Here is a 26,605-nt window from a genome sequence, read left to right on the forward strand (position 1 = left end):
ATACACACACTGCATTTACCAAAAGATAGAGGACACGCAGGATACTTGAAATAAGATCTACAATGGGTTATTTGGGTTAGCTGAAGGAAATCAATGACAGATTGTTTTAAAAGATAATGTAATTTATGTGTAAGCATCAAATAAGAAGAAAAAATCCACAAATCCTCTGCAACCAGAACAATCAAAAACCCCATCTCCACCCATCTGAAACCAGAAAATTTAAATACTTCAAACAGACCTTGCTTATTGTATCTCCAAGTACTTCCATCAAAAGAAGTCCTTTTCAGATTATTCTTCTACAAAAATTATAAACTGACTTTGCAACATAATGAACTAAATACTCCAACTTTAATATTTTGCATTCATACCAAAAACAATTAACAGTTTTTACAAATAGTGTTATTTACTAAAACAATTCTTGTACAACAGTGCAGTATATCTAAATATATACATATGCCAACATCAAAGAGAGCATCAAAACAAAGCCAAACAAAAATGCACTTTGCTACTGTGTACACTTTATTAAAACCAAAGCAGACTGCAGCAGGTTTTTCTTTTTCATGACAAAGACAAAAATTATTTGGATTCCAGAAGAACATGCAGGATAGAAAAAAACCTCCTACCACCTTTTTGCCAAGGTAGCAGCATGAAAAGGGAACTTTAGATCTACAATTTACATCGTAGCAAATGGAATGTTTTTAAACACACCCATCCTGATTTAAGAAACAAGGCTTCAAAAATGCACATAGTGTTTTTTACATATCGAAGCAAAAAGTTCAAATGTCAAGGCCTTCTCCATGTTTTCCTATGGTGTTGGGCAGTGTATGTATGAAGGTCAATATTCTTCACTGCAGCTGAAAATGAGAAAGGAATAGCTGTAGTGTGGAGTTGATCAGCTTTACTAAGCTTGAATAACAGAGTAAAAAATGATTCTGCCTGCTGTTGGAAATGGAGGTTTTTGTAACTTTTATTCTACCTTTTTCATTAAAATATCTCTTCCAGTTTTTTTAACTGGAAAAAATTAGGCTCCCTTGTTCTTCAAAACAGACACATACATGCTCTCCAATGGAAGGTGCAGTTGTACATGTAATTCAAAGTGCCAGTGTAGCTGCTCTAACTAGAGATATCTTTTTTCATTCTGTGAACCCCAGCAGAGAAGGAATAAGGTAACACCTTTGTACATACATAAAGACTGCACAGATATCTTTGAAATATGAGTGAAAAATAAAGTGATATTAGAGAAAACACTAAAAAAATTGGAGAATGAGGTATTAAGCAGTTCTCCAGTGTAAATCTGATGTTCCTGCCATCTAGAGGAAATTAGAGAACTATAGTAGCAGCCTAGATTTGATCAGTAAAATATGTACATGGTATTAAAAGCAAGTCTATCTCTGTTAAATCTAACCATTTGCAATCTGGCAGAATTTTCTGAAGTTCAAATTCATTTCAGTTCCCCCTGCCTCAAAATTCATGAACAGTAACTGTACCATGAGGGCAGTATGCTGTTCCACACCCGTTGAGAAGCATGCAGGAATTCTTATATTTTGCTCCTTTTTACTGCTGTCTCTATGTGCTTTGGCAAATGACATTACAGACACATCTACACAGCACCAGTTACTAAATAGACGTGGGCAAATACATTGTGACTGTTCCTGCAGCTGCACACCCTGGAACCCACTGCCATGACATCAGTACAAAAAATTTTAACGTAGTATCCCAGGATTTTTCCTGGGAGGTTTTACAGTAAATCTTGACACTTTTGTTATGCTCACATAAATTGAGATGATACATGTGGCTAAAAAAATTCTGCTCACAGAAGTGAAATGTACAGAAGGCACTTTCCAGAGTTTGCTCCAGTTCATGCTAACCAAGCCACTGAACTACCCCTTCTGAAGTTTATTAGAATTTTTGTATTCCTTAATGAAAGCGTTAAATAAAAAAGGGTTATACAGAATATCTTGAACATGTTTTAGCCTTAAATTCACAATTTACATGTAAAGAAACAAGACATTCAAAAATCGGGTCTTCTATTGGAACTTGAATAACATTTCCAATGATTCTTTACTTTCAAATAGTTTACATTCTGACACCTTATTTAATTGCTAAAAAGCTTTTCTACACAAAAGCTGTACATGTACTTTCCACTGCTCACTAACATTTCAGTGTTCAATACCATAGTAAGGTAGAACATAAATGAACTTGGCCAAACAATGCATAAACAAGGGATCTGAGAATAAATCATGGCAGAGAAGCACCAGCAATGGCATCTCCATGTTCATGATAAACCAGCAGAGGAGGTGAACTGAACTGTCAGAGTATGAGAGGATGACTGCAGGAATTCATGCAATGACAGCATCTAGCACAGTAGGAGAAGGCATCACTTCAGACTATCAAGCATACAGGGCACAACTAAGCAGGAAGACATTTTGATAAGAAAAATCAACATGAAGTAATACAGCTCCAAATTCAATTTATCTGAAAATTGCACATGAAATGGAAAATGTAGGTTGCAACAGAAACACTAAGACTCAGAACCAAAAATTATAGTGACCTACTCCACCAGTTGTAGGTGAACTCTGCTTCAAAGTCAACTAAAATTCCCAGCCTGCTACAGGAGATACCTTAGAGCAATGACTTTAATATAAGTATAAAGGAAAATAGAAAGTGTCTATCTTTTTTTTTTTCACAATTTTCATAATATTGAATTTAAAGGGGCACTGAATTTTAGCAAGTGGGTTTTTTTTTTTTTTGGTCATGATGAACATGAAAGGTGATTTTAATTTACATAAAAATGGATGAATGGCCAAAATAAGCAAGTTGGAGAGCAGAAAAACTGTGATACACATAAGGTTTCAGTTTCAAATGAGAAACCAGGATCTAGCATTTCTGTATATCAAGGAAAAACTTCAAATATTTTAAAAACAATGACAAATTACTAACAAAATGTATTTTTTTCTGGGTTATTTCTGTACAGAAGTTCCACACGCCCATATTAGGGAACATGTGACACAACATGTGAAAACCTAAGAATACAATAGTTAATCTCAAAAAGACTATCTTGATGCTTCAAGCTTCTCCTTGAATCAGGGACTAAGAACAATGGAATAAAAAATTATTTTCATTTTTGTGCATATATTATACATTTCTATACACGTTGAGTATCTGATTTTGGAATAAGATACCTAATGCATACAGAGAACACTATCTAAATTATACTACAAGTCCTTTCTAAAGGCATCACTTCTTCAATCCATAAAAAGTCATCCATGACACAGTATATCAGATTATTTTTTTTTCTTTAGTATTTCCTTTCAAATTCCACAGGCTTTTGTGATGACACCAAGTACTGAAGTAATTAATGACAGGTTGCAAGGTTGTTTAAAAATTTTAGAGAAAAGAAATATGTGAAAATCTTAGCATTAGATCAACTAGCTGGCTAGAACATCCCCAACTGGAATAGATCAATCATGAGCACGTTTTGCAACCACCCCAGTCAGAAGTTATGCAAAGCAGTCATCTGAAAGTATCTGGCAAAACACTGATGCCAATTAAAATAGTGAAACAAAGGCATGTTAGGTAACTGTGAACACATGCAGGAGTATATGGAATAACAGAGCTCATTTTATAGTGTAATGTACAATTGCGACATTTAATTCCAGAAACATCACACAAAAAATATACATAAAACAAACAACTTCTGACATACTCACAGGACTAAAAACAGATCTGATGTTGAAACCATTTAATATTGCTCTAGTGGAATTAGAGCTGCTGCAGGATGCATTACTAGATGGAATACAAACACAAAGTAACAACACTCTTTGTACAAGAAACTCTGCATCAAGCACACCTGAAATGCTGCCTTCCACTACCATGTTTATTTTGCAGCACCTCATCCACAGAAAGAAAATACCATGCTTCACAAAGCCATGTGGCTGAGTTACTGAGAAACAAATGGTTTAAAACAGGCTAATGCACGTTGCTGCAGAAGAGAATTTAAAGTAACCCAAAAGTGGATTTAGATGAGATGCCTCATAAACTATTCAAACTCTAGAAAGGCTAATAAACTCAAATGGTACAACTGGAAATTGAAACAGACATTTAAGGCAGAAGTATTTGTGTTAGAACAGTAAACAGAAAAAATTGCTAAGCAAGGCCACAAGAGATAAAACAAAGCCCTGAAGGTTTGTTCAGCAAAGTGATTTACGTGTCCATAATTCTCCATGTTCTAATTAAGAAGACTTGAATAAAATAGTGTAATTCATGTTGTGTGTTCCAGTTTAAAACTCCATTGCTCTTTCAAATCTATTCCTCTGTCTTTCTTTGGTGTAATCTCTACCAACACACACAGAATAAAGTTCTGGCTCTCATTAAAAGAAAAAAGACAACTTGGAAAAATAAATTACATGCTTCTCATGATAAAATGCAAGATCCTGATCTGTTTCATGGTCCCATTATGTTTAGCAGCCTCTGAATAGTAGTTTTAAGTTAGTAATTATGTTCGAAGCAGAATCATAATTTGCTGTTATCCCCCCCAATCATTTACTAGTTAACAAGTTTACTTTGGTAGATAAGCTATCTAATAGTCATGATACATTTGTGTTCAATTCAAGAAGTAGTGAAACTTAGATAAGTTTGTAAATTCATACATAGACCTTAGCTTGTAATTGTAACCATGATATGCAGAATTACTGTTTTTCCTGCACTGGAAAAAGACATTGTATCTGTCTTAAAACTAGACAAAACTATGAAATATGGTTGTCAGTTCATTATTAAAATAAAATAGTAAAGCAAATTATTTTTAAACATAGTGTTAAATATATTCACATGACCACCATAGTTATACGAAATGGGCACTACTGCAATCACACACTATATGTACATAACATATATGCCAGAAGAGTTTGCAATGGTTGAGTTTTCACAAACTAGCCAATTTAACCATACATAAATAATCTTGTACCAATTTTTAGGCATTTTAAAAGGAATTAAATTTCCTAAATATATCAGTTCCTCTGCAAAATTAAAAAAAAATCCTAAAAAGTCAGTGCAAATTGAACTTGTTCACCAAGAGAGATTCTTATTAAGCTGAGGATAAACAAAGTTTAAGAGATTAAATGAAGAAACTCATAGAATCGCCAACCACCTTTAGCAGAGGTTAAAGAAGATTAGGGATCAGAAGTCCTGGATCCTATAGCAGAGCCTTCTGTGAGTAACTATGCTGTGGTTGTTGAGGTGGTGGAGGCTGTGATTGTTGTGGAGGTGCTTGCTGACTGCCTGCTGTCTGTGGCAGAGCTGTAGGCGCTAAGTTATAGTTTGGCACCTGGGACATATTAGTTCCAGCATTCTGATAAGCAGCAACATCAACAGTACCAGGTGGTGGACTATACACTGAAGGCTGGTTAGAGTATGTACTTCCAGCAACAGAACCAACCATTGCACTGAAAAAAAGAAAAAGAGAGCAAAAATATTTAAAGTAGAATTAACAAGCAATTTACCAACATAAAAGGAAAACTTTACTGCTTCTTCAGCTGTTCTATTTATACACACAAAAATTTCTAACTCTGTACACATTACCTATTGAAAACTGTAGCCAGTGAGTTTAATTCCCATTAAAACTCAAACACACTCCCCAGATTTAAACATACACTTGACACTCCCTATGGATTTAAAATTAGACAATGAATCTGTACTTCTGTTTTATTTTAAGGTGCAACATAAAATACCATCTATTTTACATTCTGTTCATGAAAAAAATACAAAACCGAACATACTGTTTTAAATAGCAAAACAAGTCAGATAAATATGCAGAAACTCACATTCTCAATGTATGCTTTACTATCCCAAATAACGACCTTTGAGGACAAAGACTAACAAATACATTAATGACTCAAGATGGATCTCTCTAACTTTTTAGAATAAATTTACTTTCCACAGAGAGTAAACAAAAACAAAAACCCCAAACAAACAAAATCCAACTAACAAAAACTCACAAAATTTTTCACCATATAGGTAACTTAACCACAACTTAGTGTCTTTGGCCATCTACCCAATGTAGAAAGCCTCTTTTAGCTTCCTTATTTGGGCAAGCTTTAGTAAGTATTCATAGCCCATTCACTTATTTTTCAAAATGAGCAGAATTCTCCCCATTCTTCTGTTATATTTGACAAAGGGACAGTAGAAGATGCACTTTCAAAAATTATGCAGAGCCAGCCAGAGCAGTAGATAGTCTTCATCATTAAAAGTATATTAAAAGTTCCTACTACTACTAAGTCATGTCTGTATAATTTTCTCAATGTTTTATATAAAAAAATTAGAGCTATATAAATTACATATTTCATATACAGAAAATTAAAAACTAGATAAAATTTTTAAAACAATAAAAAACTTAAGGAGTTTGTCAGGTATTTTTACCAAATACACGACACCAATTAAAAGCACTCCGGAAATGATTGCACTAAAGTATCTTTCAGTTGTGTTTATTATAATTATACTTCTGTAATTTAAAGAAGAGTCTCTGCTTAAACTGATTTAAACTTGAATAGAAAAATATTTAAAATTACTTTGTGTAAGACGTCTGTGCAGGCTGACCAGGAATTACTGAGCTGGCAGATGGAGTAACTGTGCCTTGGCTGAGAGAAGGGAGCTGTTCTGAAGGAAGACTGTAACCTTGAATGTGGCTCATCTGTGCACTTCCTGTCACCAAATATGCATTACCTTGAGTTTGCCCCGGATAAACCTAGGAAGTTAAATAAAGCAATATTAGAAAACAAATACAGGAAAGTTTTCTATTTAATATCTAACTTCAGAATGTAAAGACATCCTCTCAAATATTTTAGTTTCTTTTTTTTAAATATCAGTGAACAGCATTTAAATTACTGAAGTTAAAAATGGCAATTCTTTCACAGCATCATTTTCGTGTTGAATTATCTATGAGTAGATGGAGAGAAATTGTACTCCTTTGGTAGTTTATTTTCTTTGACCCACTATGCAAAGCCCTGGCAATTTTATTTTTTAATTTTATGTGACTTAAAGCCCAAGATAGGCTTTTTCCTTGATCAAAAGGAACTGAACAGAAAAACACTAAAAGCATTAGAACCCACAAAAGGAGAGCATCCAAAGCTTGTAGCTGAAAACAAACATTTTTATTTTTTCACATACTATCCAAAAAAAACCAAGAGAAAATGCTGCTCAGACAGTGTGAAGTTGATAAGGTCAATGACTATTAAAGGTTACATTCTTACCTGAGAGCCAGAAACACCAGATGACTGCATGTAATACTGCTGGTTTTGTAGTTTGGCGTACATGGAATACATTGGGTCCTCATTCATCAATTTGTTATACAAAGAAAGAGCCTCCATTGCTTTAACATTGAGCTCTGAAAGTTCTGAATGTTTCCTAGAAAATATACTTTACAGTTTAGCATAGGACAGACAACACAGCGTAATTTCATGAGGTGTGTTCAGTAACATTTTCTTACTGTGAAGTGATGCCTGACAAGTGCCAGACAGTCAAATGGTACAACACTATAGATTATTATGTGAGTACGGGGAAAAAAATCTTCAGACCTCTTCCCAGAGAAACTACAAATAAATACATATATTTTCTTTGACACATAAATTAAGATATTATCAAGTAATAATTCTGGTATTTCTAAGAATGAATTTTAATGTTGGTCAAAGCACATGACATTTCTTTTTACCTGTCTATATCCTCCAATTTTTCATCTATGAGAGGTCCCATCTGGTGGCACATTGCTAGAATAGAAAGACATTAAAATATATCAGAGTATTAAACATTTCCATACTGCAAAGTCAGAAAACAATTTAAAAAATAGATAGAAATAGATGCTAATCCAAATTTCTTTTAGTTCATTACTATAATCTGTATGTCAAATTTTTTTTTAATAAGAGAGGTAGCATGAACAATTTAAGAATGAGACCCAGCTAAAGTTTGCAGTAGTGGCACAATTTTATAAGCACATTTTAAAATAAAATAAATTAAAGTGAAAAAACCCCACATTTAACATCCAGGAAGTATAAAACTGAAACTATTTTGCATAAAAAGGTTCAAGTAAATTGAAAGGTGATCTCCTTTTCAAGGCAGATTTGCCACTGCAACGTAGATCATGTGCTCATCCAACTTTACTACAAAAAGACTATGAAAACAATGAAGGAGAAAACTGGTTGCAATGATTCAATCATCTGCACATCAAAGAGACTAATAGCACATTAGTCTCACTAGAATTCTAATTGGTGGAAGAGGGTTTTCCAAACCACTGACTTGTGCAAAAACCAACACAAAAGCTTACCAGAATCAGAATGAAAAAGCATTAAAAGAAACAAAAATGCACTCCATGACTCCTTTCAGCAGAAGGACACAGGGCTCATCTAATTGCCAAGCAAACCATGGCTAATTAGCAGAAAGGCAGATTTTGTCAAATGTAAAATAAACAGACATGGAAGCTGAAAGGGAAATTTTGCATATTAGAAATGCAGAAGGTCTTGAAAATGTCTGAGCTATGATGAGTGAAAGGACATCATTTCCTTGAAGGCAACTCCAGGCAAAAGAGGAGTTGTATGAGAGGTACCCATCTGCTTCTTTGAACGTGGGAAATGCTGGGAAAAGATGTAAAACCTGTCAAAGTTCTGCCTACTTTTATGTATAGCATGAAGTGTGGCAAAAGGCATGACAAGGATTGTTATATGTCTGTTAACATGATGAGTGCTCTGCTGCCAGCCACAAGTCCTGGGCTCCTGACCACCTCAGGATGAGCTCTCCAATTCAAAGATATTTGTGACTGGACATGTGGATGGTGTAAGAAAATGAAGTGGTTTTTCTGTCAAATGTTGATCAGCATATGTCACCACTGGTAGGAACCAAGGACTCAAAACACATCTATAGAAAAATTTTCAGAACCTATGCCAAAAACAGTTCACCAAAGCCTAATTAAGTATAGAGCAAGTAACCTTGAATTAGCATAATAGAACTATATGTAGCTATACATTTAGCAAGTGCTGCTGCAGTCATGCTTCTTGCATGCTCATGAAGCTGCAAGTTCAATTTGCATTGATACAGAAAATTACCAATGAGGAAAACAACAATGAAAAAATTCGTTCTTTTTTGTTACCCTCGAGATGAAGCAGTTCTGGGAGGTCTGGCTGGTCATCAGATGGATCAGCACTTTGTAACATCTGCAAGAGTTGGTCCATTTTATCCTAGAACACAAATCGCATAATTAAGGCACTTTCAGGATAGCAAACTAAAGCAGCTGTTCATAACAGCCATTTTGATCTCTTGGCACTTGAGACTCAACTAGACTAACTTTAAGAAAATACAAATGATACATGCTACTTTACAGGAATGAAGATGCTTGAACAAGGAAAAGCCAAATGAGAAAAGATAGTGGTAACAAGTGGAATGTGCAGAATACCCCTTCATTCCGAAAACTCCTTCTAAACATGTATTATTTTATGACCAGTTCCTATTCTTCCAGCCTAGTAATTACATATGCAATACCACCACCTAGTGGGATTAGTGGAAATGTTTTGACAGAACACAGAGTACTTCAAATTCAAAAATTGAAAAGCAATTTTAAGTGCATGAAGCCTATTCAGCACATGAGCCATGTCATTACCAAGGTATATGGAAGTGTTGTTTTAAGATGATGTTTGGAGGCATTTCAGGATTTGCTTCAGAATAAGTCAAGCTTAAGTAAGGAGTTTAAGTGCAATCCTTTTATAATAAAAACATCAAAGGTTAGAAAACAAACAGGCATAAAGTCTTTGAAAAATATGTCTTGGTGTGAACTATATTTAGTAAAGTATCAAAAATATTACACATAAATTATTTTTAATCATTTATTAACTGAGCACTATCAAATAAATAGTCTTTTTTGCACTGAGCTATATAGGTTTTATGAAAGTAGAAAATAAAACCATGTTTTGTCCTCCTTAAACCACAGAAATGTGGGTTTACTTCCTTTAAAATGATACTGTGGCAAATTTAAAAACAAAAGAAGACATTAAAACGAAAATCAATAATGGACTTAAAGAAAACAAAAGCTGGAAGGCACCTCAAGGCAGGCCTCAGATAATCTGTTTCAGCAGGTTACAAACTAGTATCTCTTGGGAAGAAGAGTTTTTGAGGTGGGACTAAAATAGGACCTCAGGAAGGCAGTAACTGATTTCTCATTTCAAAAAACAATGACAAAACCCAAGTTGAGGTAAAAAAAAGCAGGGGAAAAATTTACTGGACTGAACGTTCATGGAAACCCTACAGGATCACTATGGTGAGACTGTAAATATCTTAGTAAATATTACCTACAGAGGAACAGAATTTCAGACTTTTCAGGGACAGAAAGAGATCTTTTAGTCTGAGGGTAGACAGTGGTGGTTATACTGGAAATAAATCTAAGTGAGCAGTCAAGATGGACATCTCTGTGGTATCCTGAATTACTTTAAGCAAAATTTGAAAGTAGATGTGCCACTCAACACTAAGATTCTAGCTTGGAGGTAAACAGATGTAAAACCCCCAGGAGGGCCCTGAATAGAATGCAGTTCCAAATTCAGCTTCAGAAATTCCAAAGAACTTCAAGACTCTTAAACAAAAGAGAATACTGCAGATTTTTTTTATTTTTTTTTTTTGTTGCTTAAAAGAAACCTCTTCTTCCATTCTCTTTTTATCATATTTTTGAAGTACAAGATGAAGAGGTTAAACATCACATATTTAAATGTTGCAGCAGTGCATTTAGTACCAATCAGTATTTTTACCATGCTTACCTCATCAATATAAACTGGTTCTGGCTCAGGTTCTATTGTCTCTACTTGAACTTCATCACTGAATTGCACTGTTTTCTTCTCAGCTTTCACTGTAAGATTAACAGCCAGACTTAATTTTATAAAAGAAAAATAAACAATGACATAAATATTATATAACTAGTATATTGCCCATGTTCCTTGCATTTGAAACATCTACTGTGAAATTTTTAAAAATTAGTATTTTATTGGCATTTGAAAGGAACCAACCTAATTTTTCCTATCTGTAAATCACATTATTAAAAAATAGATCAGTTCACAAAAGCTCAGCAGAAATGTTTTAGCAAGCAAATGGCTTTATCATAGTCTTCCTGCACATAATATACATATTAAAAAAATCATCAGGATAAAAGACTCAGAAAGAATGATTGGAAGCAATAGGGCTAGCAAGTCAAGTTTTATCTTAAACTGGTAAAATCATCCATGACAAACTGAGCCTTCTTTTCTCCAGAGCAAAGTACACAATCAAAAGGCCTCAAGCTTCTCTATTCCTTCTTCACCAAATCCTATATGCAAAGCATCTCATTCACTCACAAAAAAGCTCTATATTTAGCAAAAAAAGCCAAATACAACTCTTATCATACACTCTTATTAGATAATCTTAACATAGCACAAATTACTTCTACAGCATATGATTCTGCTGACCTGCTCATACTTCTATCACCCTCAAATTGAGATTAATCTTGTAAACCCATGAGATTTACTGTAATCCACTCTAGAATCTTGAAGTTTTGTCTAATATTTAATATTTTTATTAAATATTTAAGTAGATTGGATGAATATAGATACAAGTAAATAAGCTGCATTCAGAAAATCCCTCTGTCCACTATGCACATGTACCTATCTACAGTATGTAGGTTTCTTGAACTATTTGAACACTGGCAATCTACCTCCAAGTCCTATCTGCCATGGGGCCTTCAGTTTCATCTCAAGTAGATATGCACCATTGACAAAAAGGCAATTTGGAAAAAAAGCTGCTGTTGCCCACGTTTGTCTAGGTGTCAATGGAGTGATTCCATGAGTCTCCAAGAAGCTGCTGACAAAAGCAGTAGCAGACAGCAGCATTTTTTGGCAAAAGACAGTTTAGAGGAACCTTGGTTTGTGATAGCATAGGAAGGGCTCCTCAGTTTTACTTCAGTTATCACATTAACTTGCAACTGAACTCCATCATAAGGGAAAGGAAATCACCCATGAGCCATGGCAGAGTTAAACATATATACATAAATGTAATGTTACTTACTCATTTCAGGCTCAGCAGAAAGATCAGCTGTTACAAAATTAGATGGAAACAATCCTATACCCTGATGAGTTTCACCTTTCCACCAATTTGGATCACTAAAGATAAAAAAAATAAAATAAAGTAAAGCCCCCATACATCAGAAATCCGTATTCACATGGAACTCTCCTAGGAATTGCACAGTAAAAGCTTTTGTATTACTAGCACATAAATATAACTTGTATATATGCAGAAATCTTTACACAATAATTTTATGCAAATATATTTCTTTGTAAAAGATCTAGGAGATAACAAAGTATTTAATACGAAAGTACATTTCCATTCATTGTATTTCAAGGTATGCTTCTACATAGAAGATACAATTATTTCTAGTTAATTTTAGTTGAACATAATTCTAGTAGGCATTCTATATAACTTACCTGTCATCAAGGATAGTGATAAGTTCTCCAGCTTTAAAAGTTAGTTCGTTATCTTCAGCAGCCTCGAAATCGTAGATTGCACGAACCTTTCGACCCTCATGTTTGTGGTTTGTTAAGAGGCTTGAGGTGCTCGGATACAAACTGGAAAGTGTTGTTTGCTGTTGCCTTTGTTCTTTTAGTGACAGCTCAATAGCTATAAAAGAAGAGTTATTTAGATTAAAATTCCCTATATAAAGGTGTTGATTGATATGAAAATTTTATTCTGTGAAAACTTTTAGTATGATTCTATTCTTGTTGCATTTTAATGACTTTCTGTCTTTCTCGTAGAAGTAATGGTAAATAACAAAGAGAGAGCAGAATTCTGCCTATGGATTTTCTGAGGCTTCCAAAATGGACAGGATGAATAAACAGAATTTAAGCACAAATAGAATAACTCCTCAAAGTCATCCAATTTTTATTATTATATTATTGTTATAACCTTGAACGGATGAAAAATATTTACATTCTTACTTTACATCTTACACCGTGTTGAACTTTTCCAGACTGCTTGAAACGTTAAAAAGATACAGATGTTCCAGTGCACACTGGTTCTCTGTTAGACAGGAGTCTTTAGCCTGGATTCACAGAATCAGATTTACACAGACTGGCTGAGGTTGGAAGGCACCTCTGGAAGTCATTTGGTCCAATCCCCTGTTCATACAGGGTCACCACAGCCAAGGACACCTGACTGGCAAGGACAACTTTTTAATGTCTCCAAGAATAAAGACACCATGACGTCCCTGGGAAACCTGTGCCAGTGCTTGGTCACCTTCATAGTAAAGTCCCTCCTTAATTCATAATTAACAAAATTATTTTTGCTTAAACAAGCAAAAATTTGGCTCTTCCTTTTTTTTCCTCCCCATCATTCCATAATTTCACATTTCTGGGTCATTTTCAATTAAGCTTAACTGAGCAGAGAAATTTCACTCATATTAAACTCAGCTCAATTTTTCAGAAAAAAATGGAACATATTTAAGAAGGGGCAGGGTGGACACAAACATTATGAAACTCATGCAGATATGCTTTTGAGACACAGATCTCTTTAAAAGTAGACTTTTATGGGTTGGCTATTAAAGAAACCATTAATAACACATACGGATTGGCTAATGTTAATTTAAATAAATCAACAAGGACCTTGTCAGCAAATAAATGCACTCACCTTTAGCTAAATCCTCCTCTTCCTTTTTGGTGGCTACTGTCCCAGGATCTTTGGCAACTAGAGCTGGACTTGCTTTTGCCTGTTCAGCAGCCTAGCCAAAAGTAGAAGATGTAAAAATGAATACAACAAAAAACAGTGACAGTGCATTAAGTTCACCATTTTGCTTTGTATCCATCTGCTATATAAAAATCTAAAGTAATTGAGAGCATTTCGCTCCTCAAAGAAAGGTTTTATTAAGACAAAGTAGTTTTCAATTTGTTTGCCAAACATTCTAGAATTCAAGACTACAAACTGTAAAACACATAGCTGAGGATAAAAAGAATTTGTCACACACTTTGAGGATAACAAAAATCAAATATACCTGTGAACCAATAGCTGGGAAAGTAACTCCTTGCTCCTTAAGATTTTTTATCATAGCAGATATTAAACTAAGCTGTGGGTCATTCTTGAATTCATCAGTCCATTCCACCATAAGGGCTTTCAGTTTTTCACAAACTTTTGGATGACCCTGCATGGACAGTAGAAACTAGTTAAATAATGTAGGAATTTTATCTTAATTTCAAGTAATTGCATGTTACTGTCAATATAAAACATGTAGATACTTTATTTTGTCGTCAAATTTAGCACTCAGTCTTTATTAGAAAGGGAGAATAATACATCAGCATTGTGTTTGTACCAATACAGTATGTGCTAGGCCCAAAATAAAGTAAAATATAATTACATAGAAACCCCATTTTATCTCCATTTCATCATATTTGTATTTAGTGTTTTACTGATGTTACTTAAAGTGAAAATATAGTAGCTTATTTTTAAATTAACATGCCACACCTCCCCCAAACAGAACACTATGTTAACTAGTATGAAGTGGCATTCTAGAAATTCTGAGAGCCACAGCCTTTACAGTAATCTTCTCTCCTTCCCCTCCCTCGCCTATCCAGTCCTCTAAAAGTAGATTCCACTCCACTTTCAGATTACTCCAATGCTCTATCTGATTCCACTTATAGGTGAAATGTTTAAATCAATGTAATACATTACCTTATTCAATACATTGCTCACTTCACTGGCAAAATCTCTTGAACAGACTTCTAAATGAAAGATTTTGCCACAGTTTGATACACATGCTCCTAGAAGCTAATGAAAGAAAGATTAAAATTTTGAGATTTTTTTTGCAATGTAACTTTTCAGGAAGAAAATTAACTACATTAAAAAGGACCTACTGTTAATGCTTGCATAGCGACGTGCGGATCTTTATGGTTCACTCTCTTCATAATAGAGCGGAGACAGTCTTTAGGCCTAAAAAACATGAGATAGCTTTAAAATTATGTACTAGAATGTACATTTCCTATTGCACACATGACAATGCTGACCACATTAATAGACAGCAAGATCTCCTGAACATCATGAGTAAATTATTTAGTAGCTTATAATTTAAAACAAAAACATTTAAAAATAAATTAAACACCATAAACAGTTGTAGCCATTTCTATCTGTAGGATTTCTGTAGCTCTCTTAATTATCAAAACCTCTCAGTAATTTATATTATCCCTTGTATTTAGACCGAATTACTGTAAATACTCCAGAAATGCATAAAATCCCTTACAATTAGAGAACTGGAATTCTCTGTAATCCATGCACCTACTCCTCTATATTTCAGATATATGTGAAGCTTACAGACTGGTGCAAGGAAAATCCACAAAGGACAGATTAATCTAAACTTCTGCCAAGGACAGTAACAAACAGCTTGTACTGGAGCAGAACTGGTTAAAAGGGCATTTCCTTCCTTACTGATTTACCAACACCCTTATTCTACTTTTATTTTGAATTACCATCATGTTCCTCAGAGTCTCTTTTAATCTACCGAATAGCATTTATAAAGAAGACATATAATGAACTAATAATTTCTAAAAAACCTGATAGACAATCTACATCAAAGTTTCAAAACAATTAAATATAGAATTCAAGTCTTACCTATGTTGTGGTAGATAGAAATAATATGAAAAGCAACTTCAACAAAGAATTTGAAAGGGGATTTCAGAAAGTTTAGCATAATAACATCTATGTGACTTTCTGAACTTTTGTTCCATCTATAAATTGGTGGAAAGCTGAGCCAGGCTGCAGTAGGAATTATCATGGGTATACAATCATTATATGGTGAATAGCCCTGAAAAGAAACCCTGAAAGAGGGTAAGTAGATAAAGAGGAACAGAGAAGGTAAATCTAATCCAACAGATTTTATACATTTATGGAGTTTACACATTTATAGCATGGTTGTCTTTGGAAGCAAAAGTATTTTTCTGTTGAACTGATACTGAAAAACTAAAGTGAAACTCAGGTATAAGTTACACCACTGCTTGGCTATACTATATTTGGCAGTGTCTACATTTTACAGAAATGTCCACCTCATTTTTAGTGGCACTAATTATAGAAAGTGCTGTCACGCAGCACAAGTACATATCATTCCGTGTATACCTTCATATACCAATTTTTACAGATGAAGGCTTTAAGGCAAGTACTACCTTTTCTCTATTAATTACCCAAGACTTCTCATACGTTTACTTTAATTGAGAAAGAATATACAGGTTAAAATTTTTAGAAATAACTGCTTTCTTTAGCCATTAGTTTATGAGTAGGATTAACAATGTGATATGATTGCAAGCTAAAAAAGTGCTTGCCCATTGTGAAGCCAGTATTTATGAAGGCAACGTGCAGAATCAAAAGCTTAGCAGTTCAGGAACAGGACCATTAGCCAAAGGAATCCAAAGTCTTATTAAAAGTAATGAGAAAGCCTCAAAGCCAAATGATCATCCACATGTCTCAAGTACAATCTACTTGTTCATATATTTAACAGAAATAACCAATACTTGAGTGTTAAGTGTTTTTAAATACTCAAATGTTTAAAATAATAAATCTTTTGATTGCACGTAGATAAAGAAAATAATCCAGGTGTAACAGTCTTAAGTCACACAGACTAAGAAAACCTATTCTAGATAGACCTGTAATTCTTATTTTTACTTTTAATTAATTCATCATACGATTTAGTGTGTAAATTATGAGAAGCACTATGCAGAACCCAGAAGGAAGCAAGCACTCCATGAGTGTAGAATTCTATCTACTGATTAGGCATCTCTCCAAACCATACTATACAAATATCAGGCCACAGTTCCACTCCAATAATGCTATGATCAGAATTTCAGAGACACCACAATGAGTAGTAATAACAAATAAGGAGGGTGAAATTATAGCAAGATACAATAGAAGCCATGTAACATATGTGGTATAATATGGTATCATCTATCAATACATAAAGAAAATATTCACAATGAATCTCAGGTTTAGCTTTAGAATGTAGGAAAAAATCTGATTGTATTCTATTTAACAAGGACACAATTAGCAGCATTTGCAATCTAAAATACTACTCTGCACAAAACATTTCAGATATATTCAGGAATTTATTGTTCATTTATAGTCTAAGGTAACTCTGTGGGACTCAGCTTTCCTCCTTGCTCCTTCAGAAACAGGCTGGTGATAAAGCTTCCTGGTCAGCCTGCTAGACATACACTGCAATTACAATGTAAAATGCTACTGAGATTGTGTAATTTGAGGGAGGAAAAGTGGAAGAAACATCAGAAAACTATCAAATAAGCAATTTTGCTGTTCTCTCTTGCATGAACAGGCACAGAAACAACCAAAGAAGAAATAGCTAACCAGAATACTGACTTGCTGAGGCTGTGATTAATCCTTAAATAATCAAGACAAAGTTAGGCAAGCAGCAATATGGACAAATCATTTCTCAATAACAATTTTCCAATACCACCCCCAACAGGGAGTGCTGCAATGAACATTTCTATTTTCTCAACCCTTGGTGTAGTCTCTCAGCCACCAACTTAATTTTTTTTTCAGCCACCATTTTTTTATTAAGTAACTTTTACGGAAAAAAGCTGAAGTTGTGACAGTTTCAATGTAGACTGATATGTCTCATGAAATAAACAGTACAACGGTCTCAAAGCCAAATGCAAACATGATGAAGAGTTAGGAACTGGCTAGCACTGAAATGACTGAAGAAGGGTGGGCATCTTTGTTAAAACATACCATACTTGTCTTTTAATTTTTTCCTTTATTCTGTTTAATGAACCATTCAAATTTTATAATGTTATTTATCCCGACATGATAAACTACAGATTCAGTTTTGTAAGCATTTTCATTGCAGAAAACCAACATTATGCAAAAATCTAACCTTTCCTGTAGTCAGATTTAAAATGCCAATCAAATATATAATCATAGAATATCCTAGCTGTAAGGCACCATCAAAGATCATTGAAGTCCAACTCCTGGCCCTGCAAAGGACAGCCCCAAGATTCACACCATGTGATTTAAGATTTTGAAATAAACAAGTTTTCAACAAAACTAGGAGACAGAAAGGATTGCCTCTAACAGTAAAACCTTTGTTTTAATCATGTTTCTATGTTGAAAAGGCAACTTGCTCGCTGAGCTAATATTGGCAAAAAACAAGATGCAAACAATGCAATGTGCAACTGCTGAGCTGTATGAGTTCCTAAAAGAAAATTCAGAGATTAAAAAAATGTGTTGTCTTATCATTAGACAAATTTTAGATCATCTAAGAACATGATATGCAAAACATGCAGAAAGTATTAAGTTAATTCTATACTATATAGAGTAGTATTTCATACAGGCTATTGTAAACAAGTCGCAAAGTTTAAAATATTGACATATTTTCTGTCTTTCCTGTGTTTTCTATAAAAATTCTAATAACTAATTTTGAAATTCACAAAAAACAGAGGAAGTAGTCAAAGAGAGGGATTAAGTGGAATTCTAACTTGCTAAAAATCTGTTCTAGTTGTTTGGATTAAAGGAAGTAAAATAACATTCACAGCAATTTGTAATTCTCGGTACGGAAAGTATTACAACGTAAGAAATAACAGTAGCTATTATGTCATGGAACTGTAACTAATTTTTGTTATGAGAAAACACCTTTCTAGCAGAACAGGTTTCCAACAATTAATCTGGATACCAAAAAGTTGGCAGACAATGTGCTATACCAGAAGTGCTACCTAATGAGTAAGCGTTTTTCCAGGCTACTGTGGCTTCAGGTGTAAGGCAATCCACATCTAGAATGCTGCAGGATGCAATGAAGTTAACAGACTGGTGCGAAGAAAATCCACAAAGGAGAGATTCTGTAATCTAAACTTCTGCCAAGAACAGTAACAAACAGCTTGTACTGGGAGCAGAATTGGTTAAAAGATTAAAGCTGATCTCAGTATCTCGTTTAAAGCACATCTTATTTAAACTTCTTAATAGGAAACCTTGTCTTGCTTTACCTTGCCACTCTATGACATAATCCATCAAAAACAAAGAAAACTCACTCTCAGCAAGTTGTAACAGAATCTGAATTTAAGCAGCAAGTCAGCTGGCAGCCTATTACAAGCAGGACAAATATTACAAAGTTTAAAGTCCCACTTTTCTTTTATAAAACAGTTTTATTAAGAAAAAGATTAAAATACAAACACACAAAAGAAAATGACCAAAATCAACACAAACAAACCTCACAAGTCCTAACAGGAATTTAGCTGCATGTTATTGAAGATCTCTAGCTTTGTCTGTACTGAAGTCTCTTGCAGCTACATACATTTGAGCACTGTTCAGACTATGTTGTTGTGAGACTAAATTTCATCTGTGGAAAGGCCTTTAGTGAATAAATAGAATATTGAAAAATTCAATAATACTGTTACAAGCTCAGCATCAACATGCTCAAGGAATAGAAATGCAGTTTTACATATAAAGACTAATATGAAACATTATTAACAACTTTCTAGCTGTTATCTTAACTACAGTTATACACAACAGCACTGAAGTCTCAATATGCTGTGCTATTTTTAAGTACTCCTCCAGAGACCATCTCTAATCCCAAGGAATAAGCTTATTTGCAAACCTGTCCTTTGAAACAAAAGTCCCAGGTGGGACTTTGCAGTCTGGCAGCTCACACTGTATCTGGCAGTTTTACAAGGCAATCCAAGCAATTCTCAGAGAAGACTTTCACAGCATCAGTGGCAAAACTCTCTTCTTGAGTCTGTTCTTTCCTGAATTGCTACAAGGAATGCTTCAAGAAGGTGTATTTAAAACATTTCCAAATCCTAATACTACACCGTCTGAAAGCACTATCAATACACTGAAATTATGTCTTTAAACTGTATTTTTTAAATGCTAGCTCAAATTACACTTTCTCTTTTCTTGTCCAAAAAGTATTTCATGTATAAAATCTATGAAAGAGCTCGGTAAATATTTAATAATGGAAACATTATCAGCCCATATTAAATGTGTTTAATTTAGTATCATATCTCCAAAATGTCTATTTATCAAAACCCTGATGACAGAGAATAGCGTCTGAAAACAAAGGGAAGAAACACAAAGCTTTATTGTTTTCTGTGACAAAGATGCTGGTAGTCTGATGCCAAGAACAATGGAGGATAGCAGATGCTTTATACTTTGGTTTTAGCAAATTTTTGACATACAGCTGAAGCTCTTACAGTATCCTTATAACACAGATGGTGAAATACAGGCTGGATAAAGGTGGGTGGAAAACTGGTCTCCTAGGCTCAAAGAGTGTCATCTGTAGTGCAAATTCCAGCTAGTATCCTTCAGGGATTTCTGCTGGGACCAACAGTGCTCTCAGTAACTTACTGACCAAAGCAAGTTGAAGGGAAACAATCAATATACTGGAGGGCTTGGCTAATGTTGAGAGGGACCAAGACAGGCTGGAGAAATAGGCAGACTGGAAGTCCAACAAGGACAAGGGTAATGAGGTAATGAGGTTAGGGTAATTTAAATGAGGCCAGAAGATGACCACGTGAAAAGCAGGAAATGATCTGCAGGTCCTATTGGGTGAGAGGTGTCAGCAGTGCAGCTTGGCAGCAAAGACAACCAACCACATCCTGGCTCAAAGGACTGGTCAGCACAACCAACAAAGTCAGGAAAGTGACCTTTCCCCTCTATTCTGCACTTGTAAGATTGCATCTGGAAACTTTGTCCAGTTTGGGGCTCCTCAGTACAAGAAGGCTATTTACACACTGCCCTAAGCCCAATGGACAGCTGCTAGTATGGTCAGGGAGGGTTACATACAAGGAAAAATAGGTAGGAGAGGTACTTTCAGCTTTGAGAAGAGCAGACAAAAAGTGGGCCTTATTGCATTCAGCAATCAATTAATCAGAGTATATACAGATGATGCAGCCAGATTCTTCCTTAGAATTGCACAGTCATAGGACAAGTTGCAACAGTCAAGTTGGAACCGGGGAAATTGTAATCAAATTGCAGATTATTTTTTATTTCCTCACTTAGTAAGTAGAACTAGCTAAATACTGAAAGATGTTGCCCACAGAAGTTGTAGAACCTTTGACCTTGGAGGCATTTAAGACTCGACACGGCCCTCAGCAACCTGATCTAATTAGACCTGTTTGAAGCTGGAGGGGTTGGACTACATGACATCCAGAGGTCACTTCCAACTTAGATTATGATTCTGTAAGAAACATGCCTCATGAAGCCTCCTGAGTTTACAGTGATACTACTAAAATATATCATTTTATTTAATCTGTTATATTGGCAAAAAGCTGCTGTACACAAGTCCTAATTTTAACAGATTGGCCAGTATCTCCAAAGGAAGGATTGCAAAATATCTCAGCAGAAACCCCAGTCATTTTCTTTTTACTTGTAATCAATTTAAGTTAAATTCAGCTGTTGCAGAAGTTCATGAAAAATAATAAAAAATTCATTCCTCGCACCTGGGTATATGAGAGTGAAATAACAGAATTAAAAACATTTGGGTAGGAAATTCCTGAAGTCACTTACCCTGTGCGTGACTGTCCAACTTTATCACAGATGTCTAAGATGAGGCCCCAGTCCTCTGCAGTGTTCATCTCACTGGTTGCTTTCTCTGATAAATAAAGTATAAGTAAAACAAAATGCAAATTAAAAAAAATTAAAAGTTGCCAACAAAGATGTTGAAATATACCTTTTTGCATATTGCTAAATGTATGACCAATTCCTATATTTAATAAAATTCATATATTAAAAATGTTGTATCTAATTATTTTTTAATTTTCCAATGTTCACTTGTGACCATGAATTTTAATTAATGAGAAAACATATTTTGGGGTTGTTTTGCCATATAATAAAGATGAACCCAGAACATGACACAAGTGTAGCTACCAACATATTTTTTTTCCATTTGAAACTATCAAGTTAATTAAGATATGAATACCTAAAGCATGGGTATTCAAAGCATATTCAAAGCACTGTTTGCAGAGTCAGATACAACTGAATTTATCACCTTCCTAGACACTAAAGTGCTGTATCTTGCATTTCCTTTCATGTATGATATCTCAACAAAAAAGATTTTAAAAGTCATCATAATCACTAAACTTTTATGTTCCCATTCTTATTTCAGCTTTGGATGTATATTTCACTGTTTCTTTTCAGCTGTAAAGACTGCTAAATCAAAGCTAATCTCAAAGAAATTACTGGGACTTTTCCTTCCAAATTTTTTAATAGGACAAGAGTCCCTGGTGAAGACTAAAGAAACAGAGAGATGAGGTAGAAAAGAAATAGAGTCAATGTCAGAACTAAAAAATAGACTCTCTCCCTATTTCTCCCCAAGAAAAGCTTAGTTACACCAAGGATAACAATAAATAAAAGCATTAAAGAAAACAGAGCCTTACACTGCAGCTCAATAGATTATCTAAATACTGATAGACCAGACCAGGACTGGAGAGCGTAAGGCAATGCACCAGCATTTTCAGTAAGTAACCAAATAGGAGAATGGGCACAGAATAATATAGAAACTTTGTTTCCCATCCCTGCTTCATCTAATGTTTACAGCTTAATCTACAAAACACAAAGTATGCCTCAGCAACGAGTACCATCTTTCAGGGAATGTCTTGGATTACTTAGTTTTATGAAAGGAATCACAGATTTCATATAAAGACTCATCTGCCAGGAGAGATTCATTACTAGATTAGCACTGGCAAAATCACAAAGAGAAAGACAAAGCAAAACATCAAATCTCAAAAATTTACAAGGATTATTCATATCGAAGTTGATGTTTTTTCTTATGAATGAGTTTTGATCTCCTGCAAATTGAAATAAGTTACAGCTAATTAGTTTATACATTCAGAACAAAAATTCAGAAAAGGAAAACGATGGTTATGTGCTCCCAAAGTATTTCTGAGGGAAAATTCAACACTGACATATATACAACTGAAATGGTAAAACATCAGCTGTAGTGCCTGATGCAAGAAAAAGAGCAAAACAGTATAGGGAAATTCTAGATAGAAGTTAGTTACAATTCAGTATATTTTCTCAGATAAGTAAAAAGACACTGTCTCTTCTCTCTAAACCTCATCAGGAAACTTATTTGATTAGAAAAAGCAGTCATAATCAACAGAAATATCAAAAATTATGGGTAGACATCATGCTAACATCTAGCACTAAGATATACCAGCTGATCAATGAACCACTTCATTTTACTTTCAGTCTGCTCTTGTTCCAAATCATGCCTATAGCTAAAAATCATAGAAATTTGTGATTTTCAGGTAAGACACTTGAACTCAATGAAGCATCACAGGCCAAGGCAGTCTTCTGAAATTTCAGTCTATGCACACAACAGCTGTTCTGCCACCAAAGACAGCCTCAACTCTGCAGCACCAGAACTGCTTTTTTGAAATGTAGAGCCTGAGTCGCCTACACTGCATTCCCCAAACTGAATGCAGCAGATAAGCAGAGTCCATAGACACATAAAACAGACCACATGGAGAGAGTTCACTTCCAGGACTCCACTGTTTCAGTTCATTGCCAGCTTTACTGGAGCTGGACCAGCTGCAGTCAAAATGTGCCTGCACAGTTCTCTCCAAAGCCTTAAGTTCCTGCCAGGCTCCAAGCTCACACATGGAGCTCACAAACCCAAGACTGGTCACTCATGCCTAATGCTGCACTTCAGTCAGCACATTCTTCAGCAGAGAGATGAGCAATCCAATGGAACTGAAACCTTGGTCTTATCCATTGTTCTACATAACAGACAGTTGTCTGTATTTTTGACAACAATTAAGCCTTCTTTCCTCAAAATGTCAACAAAGAGAAATGGCATAGTAATTGGTTATGTCTTCTACAAACCAAGGAGTAAACTAATGCATGCTAAATGTTTTAATATAAGAGCAAACTGTGCTTTATGCTAATTTAAACACTGGCTAAAACTACAAGTAAGATAGTGATTGACGAAATCCTTGATCTACATTAACCACATTGATGACAGCCTTAATTTTAATTCTCAATGAGAATATTTTGTGAATTTATCCATGAGTACAACTACAAGTTTCCTGCTGTGGCAACATTCCTTCTTGGCACTCCAAGTTAGTCCTATGTAAAAGTGCCATTTGCTTGCAATGCCTTCCTCCTTGATAGTCAAGGTTATTTCCTCCATGAACAAACATCCAATAGTTTCTTACTAAATTTCAGCCTGAAACCAAGTTTCAATGTATACTTTCAGTCTTCTGTAGCAACAACCATCCAATAATTCCGCTGGATAATAAAATTAATGATAAGACATGAGAAAAAAATTGCCTCTAGTTTTACTCAAATTCTGTCTCAAACAAGGGGAGTTAAGAGCATACTGAGAATGTTAGCAGCACATTGTCTGAGCTGATTGTCCACAAAAAAGGCCTCTATCTCTGTCAGAGCATTAGCAAATAACTATCACCTTTCACCACTGGGAACAGAAGTAACAAAGACGCTTTGACAAAATTTCCTATGTTGCATGAGTGTTTCACAGACAAAATGATTACTTAAATCTACTTAAGTTAAATTACTTACATTATTATCACTTAAAATACACAAATACTCTCCTAAAATGAGGCACGCATTCACAGGTAAAAATTCACTTGGTGATTGCCTATCCTACATAACATCTGGCACCCTCCCAGCCAGGTAGAGTTGATATGTCACTGGCAGACCTGTCTTAGTAGTGGAATGGACTCTTACAAGAGAAGAAAAACAGATATTTGTGTTTCAAGTCTTGGGACAGGTTAGCACAGCACATAGAAGATAACCTAAAGAAGAAATGTTCTTCATCTTCCACCTCTGATCAAAAATAATTCTACCATAACAATATTAATATTAATGTTTAGTTCAGACCGTATCCCTCTACCTCATCATTGCTTCAAAATCTTACTCAACTTAGTGAATGCCAAGCCAGGATCAGATAACGTTTCAAACTTTACAAACAGCTTTAAAAGACAGCGCTGGCTCCTTCATGAAATCAACATACTTCAAAACTTATTACTGCTATGCCAAACCCAAAGGAAACAGGACTGCATTGTAGGTCTCTTCCCTGAAGCTGCATCACTCAATTCCAAGGCATTGTTTTCTGAGCACAAGCAAGGCCTTCAAATGAACATAGTAATTCTAAGCAGTGCAAGACTGTACCATCTTATGTTGTGTAAGGTTAATTTGTAGTAATTAATAGTTATTATTAATCCTAATCACTATTAATAGTAGTTAGTAAAATAGTAGTTTTAAATTTTTTAAACTGGCTTTTTTCCTTGGGTTTTTTTGCATTACACGTCTTTATCTCTCACCTTTATTTTTTCAGGAGTTATTTAATATTATTTTCTTACCAGTAATTCCATAAAGACAGACATAAATTGATAAGTACCATACTTTCAGGGGAAAAAGATATCTATGGCTTCTTTGGTTATATCTATGGGATCTATGGGTTCTTTGGTCAAAAACAACAATGATCAGGCACAATATAAGAAAACCTTTCTAAATTATTTCAACACTTTGTTTAGTTCCTAAAACAAACACAAAAGAGACAAAACCAAAATATCATTTTTTGGCTACTTTGCAAGGCACAGAGTTTGGAATCACTAGACCTCTCTACTTATACTTCTGTATTCAGAACACTGGCCATATGGGCCAGACCAATTCCCTCTTGTCCAACATTCACTCTCTAAAATATATATTATACCTAAAACAGACACCTAGGAAAACAAGGTAAGCATTAATTGTACTTCCTTACCAACACACCTTTCAGTGACCAACAATTTGCAGCTTCGTAACTCCTGAGTCAGAGTTAGTGCTCCAACCACACAAACATTGTCATAAATCACACATGGAACAAATAAAGTATTCTGAAGCAAAATGCACCTCCTATGACAGAAATCTCAGCTGTGTTTGTATCTTTAGCTTCTCAATAATTTGTAGAATATAATGTCCTTCAAATAAAGCACCTAAATGCTGAAATCATTCTTCCAAACATATATTGTATCTTTTTTCAAGTAAACCTCTGAATAAAATTTATATAACACTGAATTGTACCTGGGTTCTAAGGAAAACATCACTCCTCATTACAAATGCCACAGACTCTCACTGAAATACTGTACCTAAAACCCACCTGTGTTACACCTATTGAATGAGAAGCCAGGCCAAAAATATCTAAATATATTAGTTTAATGACTTATACTTTGGTTGAAAATGCACAGGCTCTTACATGGGCTCTTTTGGGATACCTAAATCAACCTGCCTCTCCTTGTGTTGGAAAGTTCATTAAATGTGTTAAGGCCTCATTTCTCTGCAATTTACACAAACCTGAATGCTTGGAGCACTGATAAAATTCTGTTTGCTCCTCTGGTTTTCTGCATTATTTATAAATTATAAACAAAGCAAAAATATTTGCACTGTGATTCTATTTGACATTCCCTATTATATACAAAACACAATTGCTGTTGATCATTTTAGGACAAAGGAAAAAAAAAATCACTTTCCTCAGTAGAAAAACTAAAAATTTCCTAAAATTAATATCTCTTCTAAAAGAAATTTATCCTCAGATTTACAAAGTGCTATTAGACAGAAGAAAGGTAGTGCATGCTGAAAA

General features: G+C 34.7%; 1 protein-coding gene across 1 annotated transcript in view; it reads right to left on the reverse strand.

Annotated features, from left to right (window-relative positions):
• Nucleotides 1-339: 339 nt before the first annotated feature.
• The window catches only part of STAM (signal transducing adaptor molecule), a 32,484-nt gene continuing 6,218 nt past the window's right edge, over nucleotides 340-26,605 (reverse strand). Inside the window, exons 2-14 of the mRNA XM_083864884.1 lie at nucleotides 21,529-21,613; nucleotides 14,889-14,964; nucleotides 14,707-14,802; nucleotides 14,033-14,179; nucleotides 13,672-13,762; nucleotides 12,474-12,666; nucleotides 12,058-12,152; nucleotides 10,782-10,870; nucleotides 9,131-9,218; nucleotides 7,703-7,757; nucleotides 7,245-7,398; nucleotides 6,564-6,739; nucleotides 340-5,441 (exon numbers count right to left, since the gene is read on the reverse strand). Of these exons, the coding sequence (XP_083721010.1) occupies nucleotides 5,192-5,441; nucleotides 6,564-6,739; nucleotides 7,245-7,398; nucleotides 7,703-7,757; nucleotides 9,131-9,218; nucleotides 10,782-10,870; nucleotides 12,058-12,152; nucleotides 12,474-12,666; nucleotides 13,672-13,762; nucleotides 14,033-14,179; nucleotides 14,707-14,802; nucleotides 14,889-14,964; nucleotides 21,529-21,613 (1,595 nt within the window). The 3' untranslated portion in view covers nucleotides 340-5,191. The remainder of the gene's footprint in view (nucleotides 5,442-6,563; nucleotides 6,740-7,244; nucleotides 7,399-7,702; nucleotides 7,758-9,130; nucleotides 9,219-10,781; nucleotides 10,871-12,057; nucleotides 12,153-12,473; nucleotides 12,667-13,671; nucleotides 13,763-14,032; nucleotides 14,180-14,706; nucleotides 14,803-14,888; nucleotides 14,965-21,528; nucleotides 21,614-26,605) is intronic.

Source organism: Zosterops lateralis (assembly GCF_965231275.1).
Source record: "Zosterops lateralis genome assembly, chromosome: 1".
NCBI classification, from domain to species: domain Eukaryota; kingdom Metazoa; phylum Chordata; class Aves; order Passeriformes; family Zosteropidae; genus Zosterops; species Zosterops lateralis.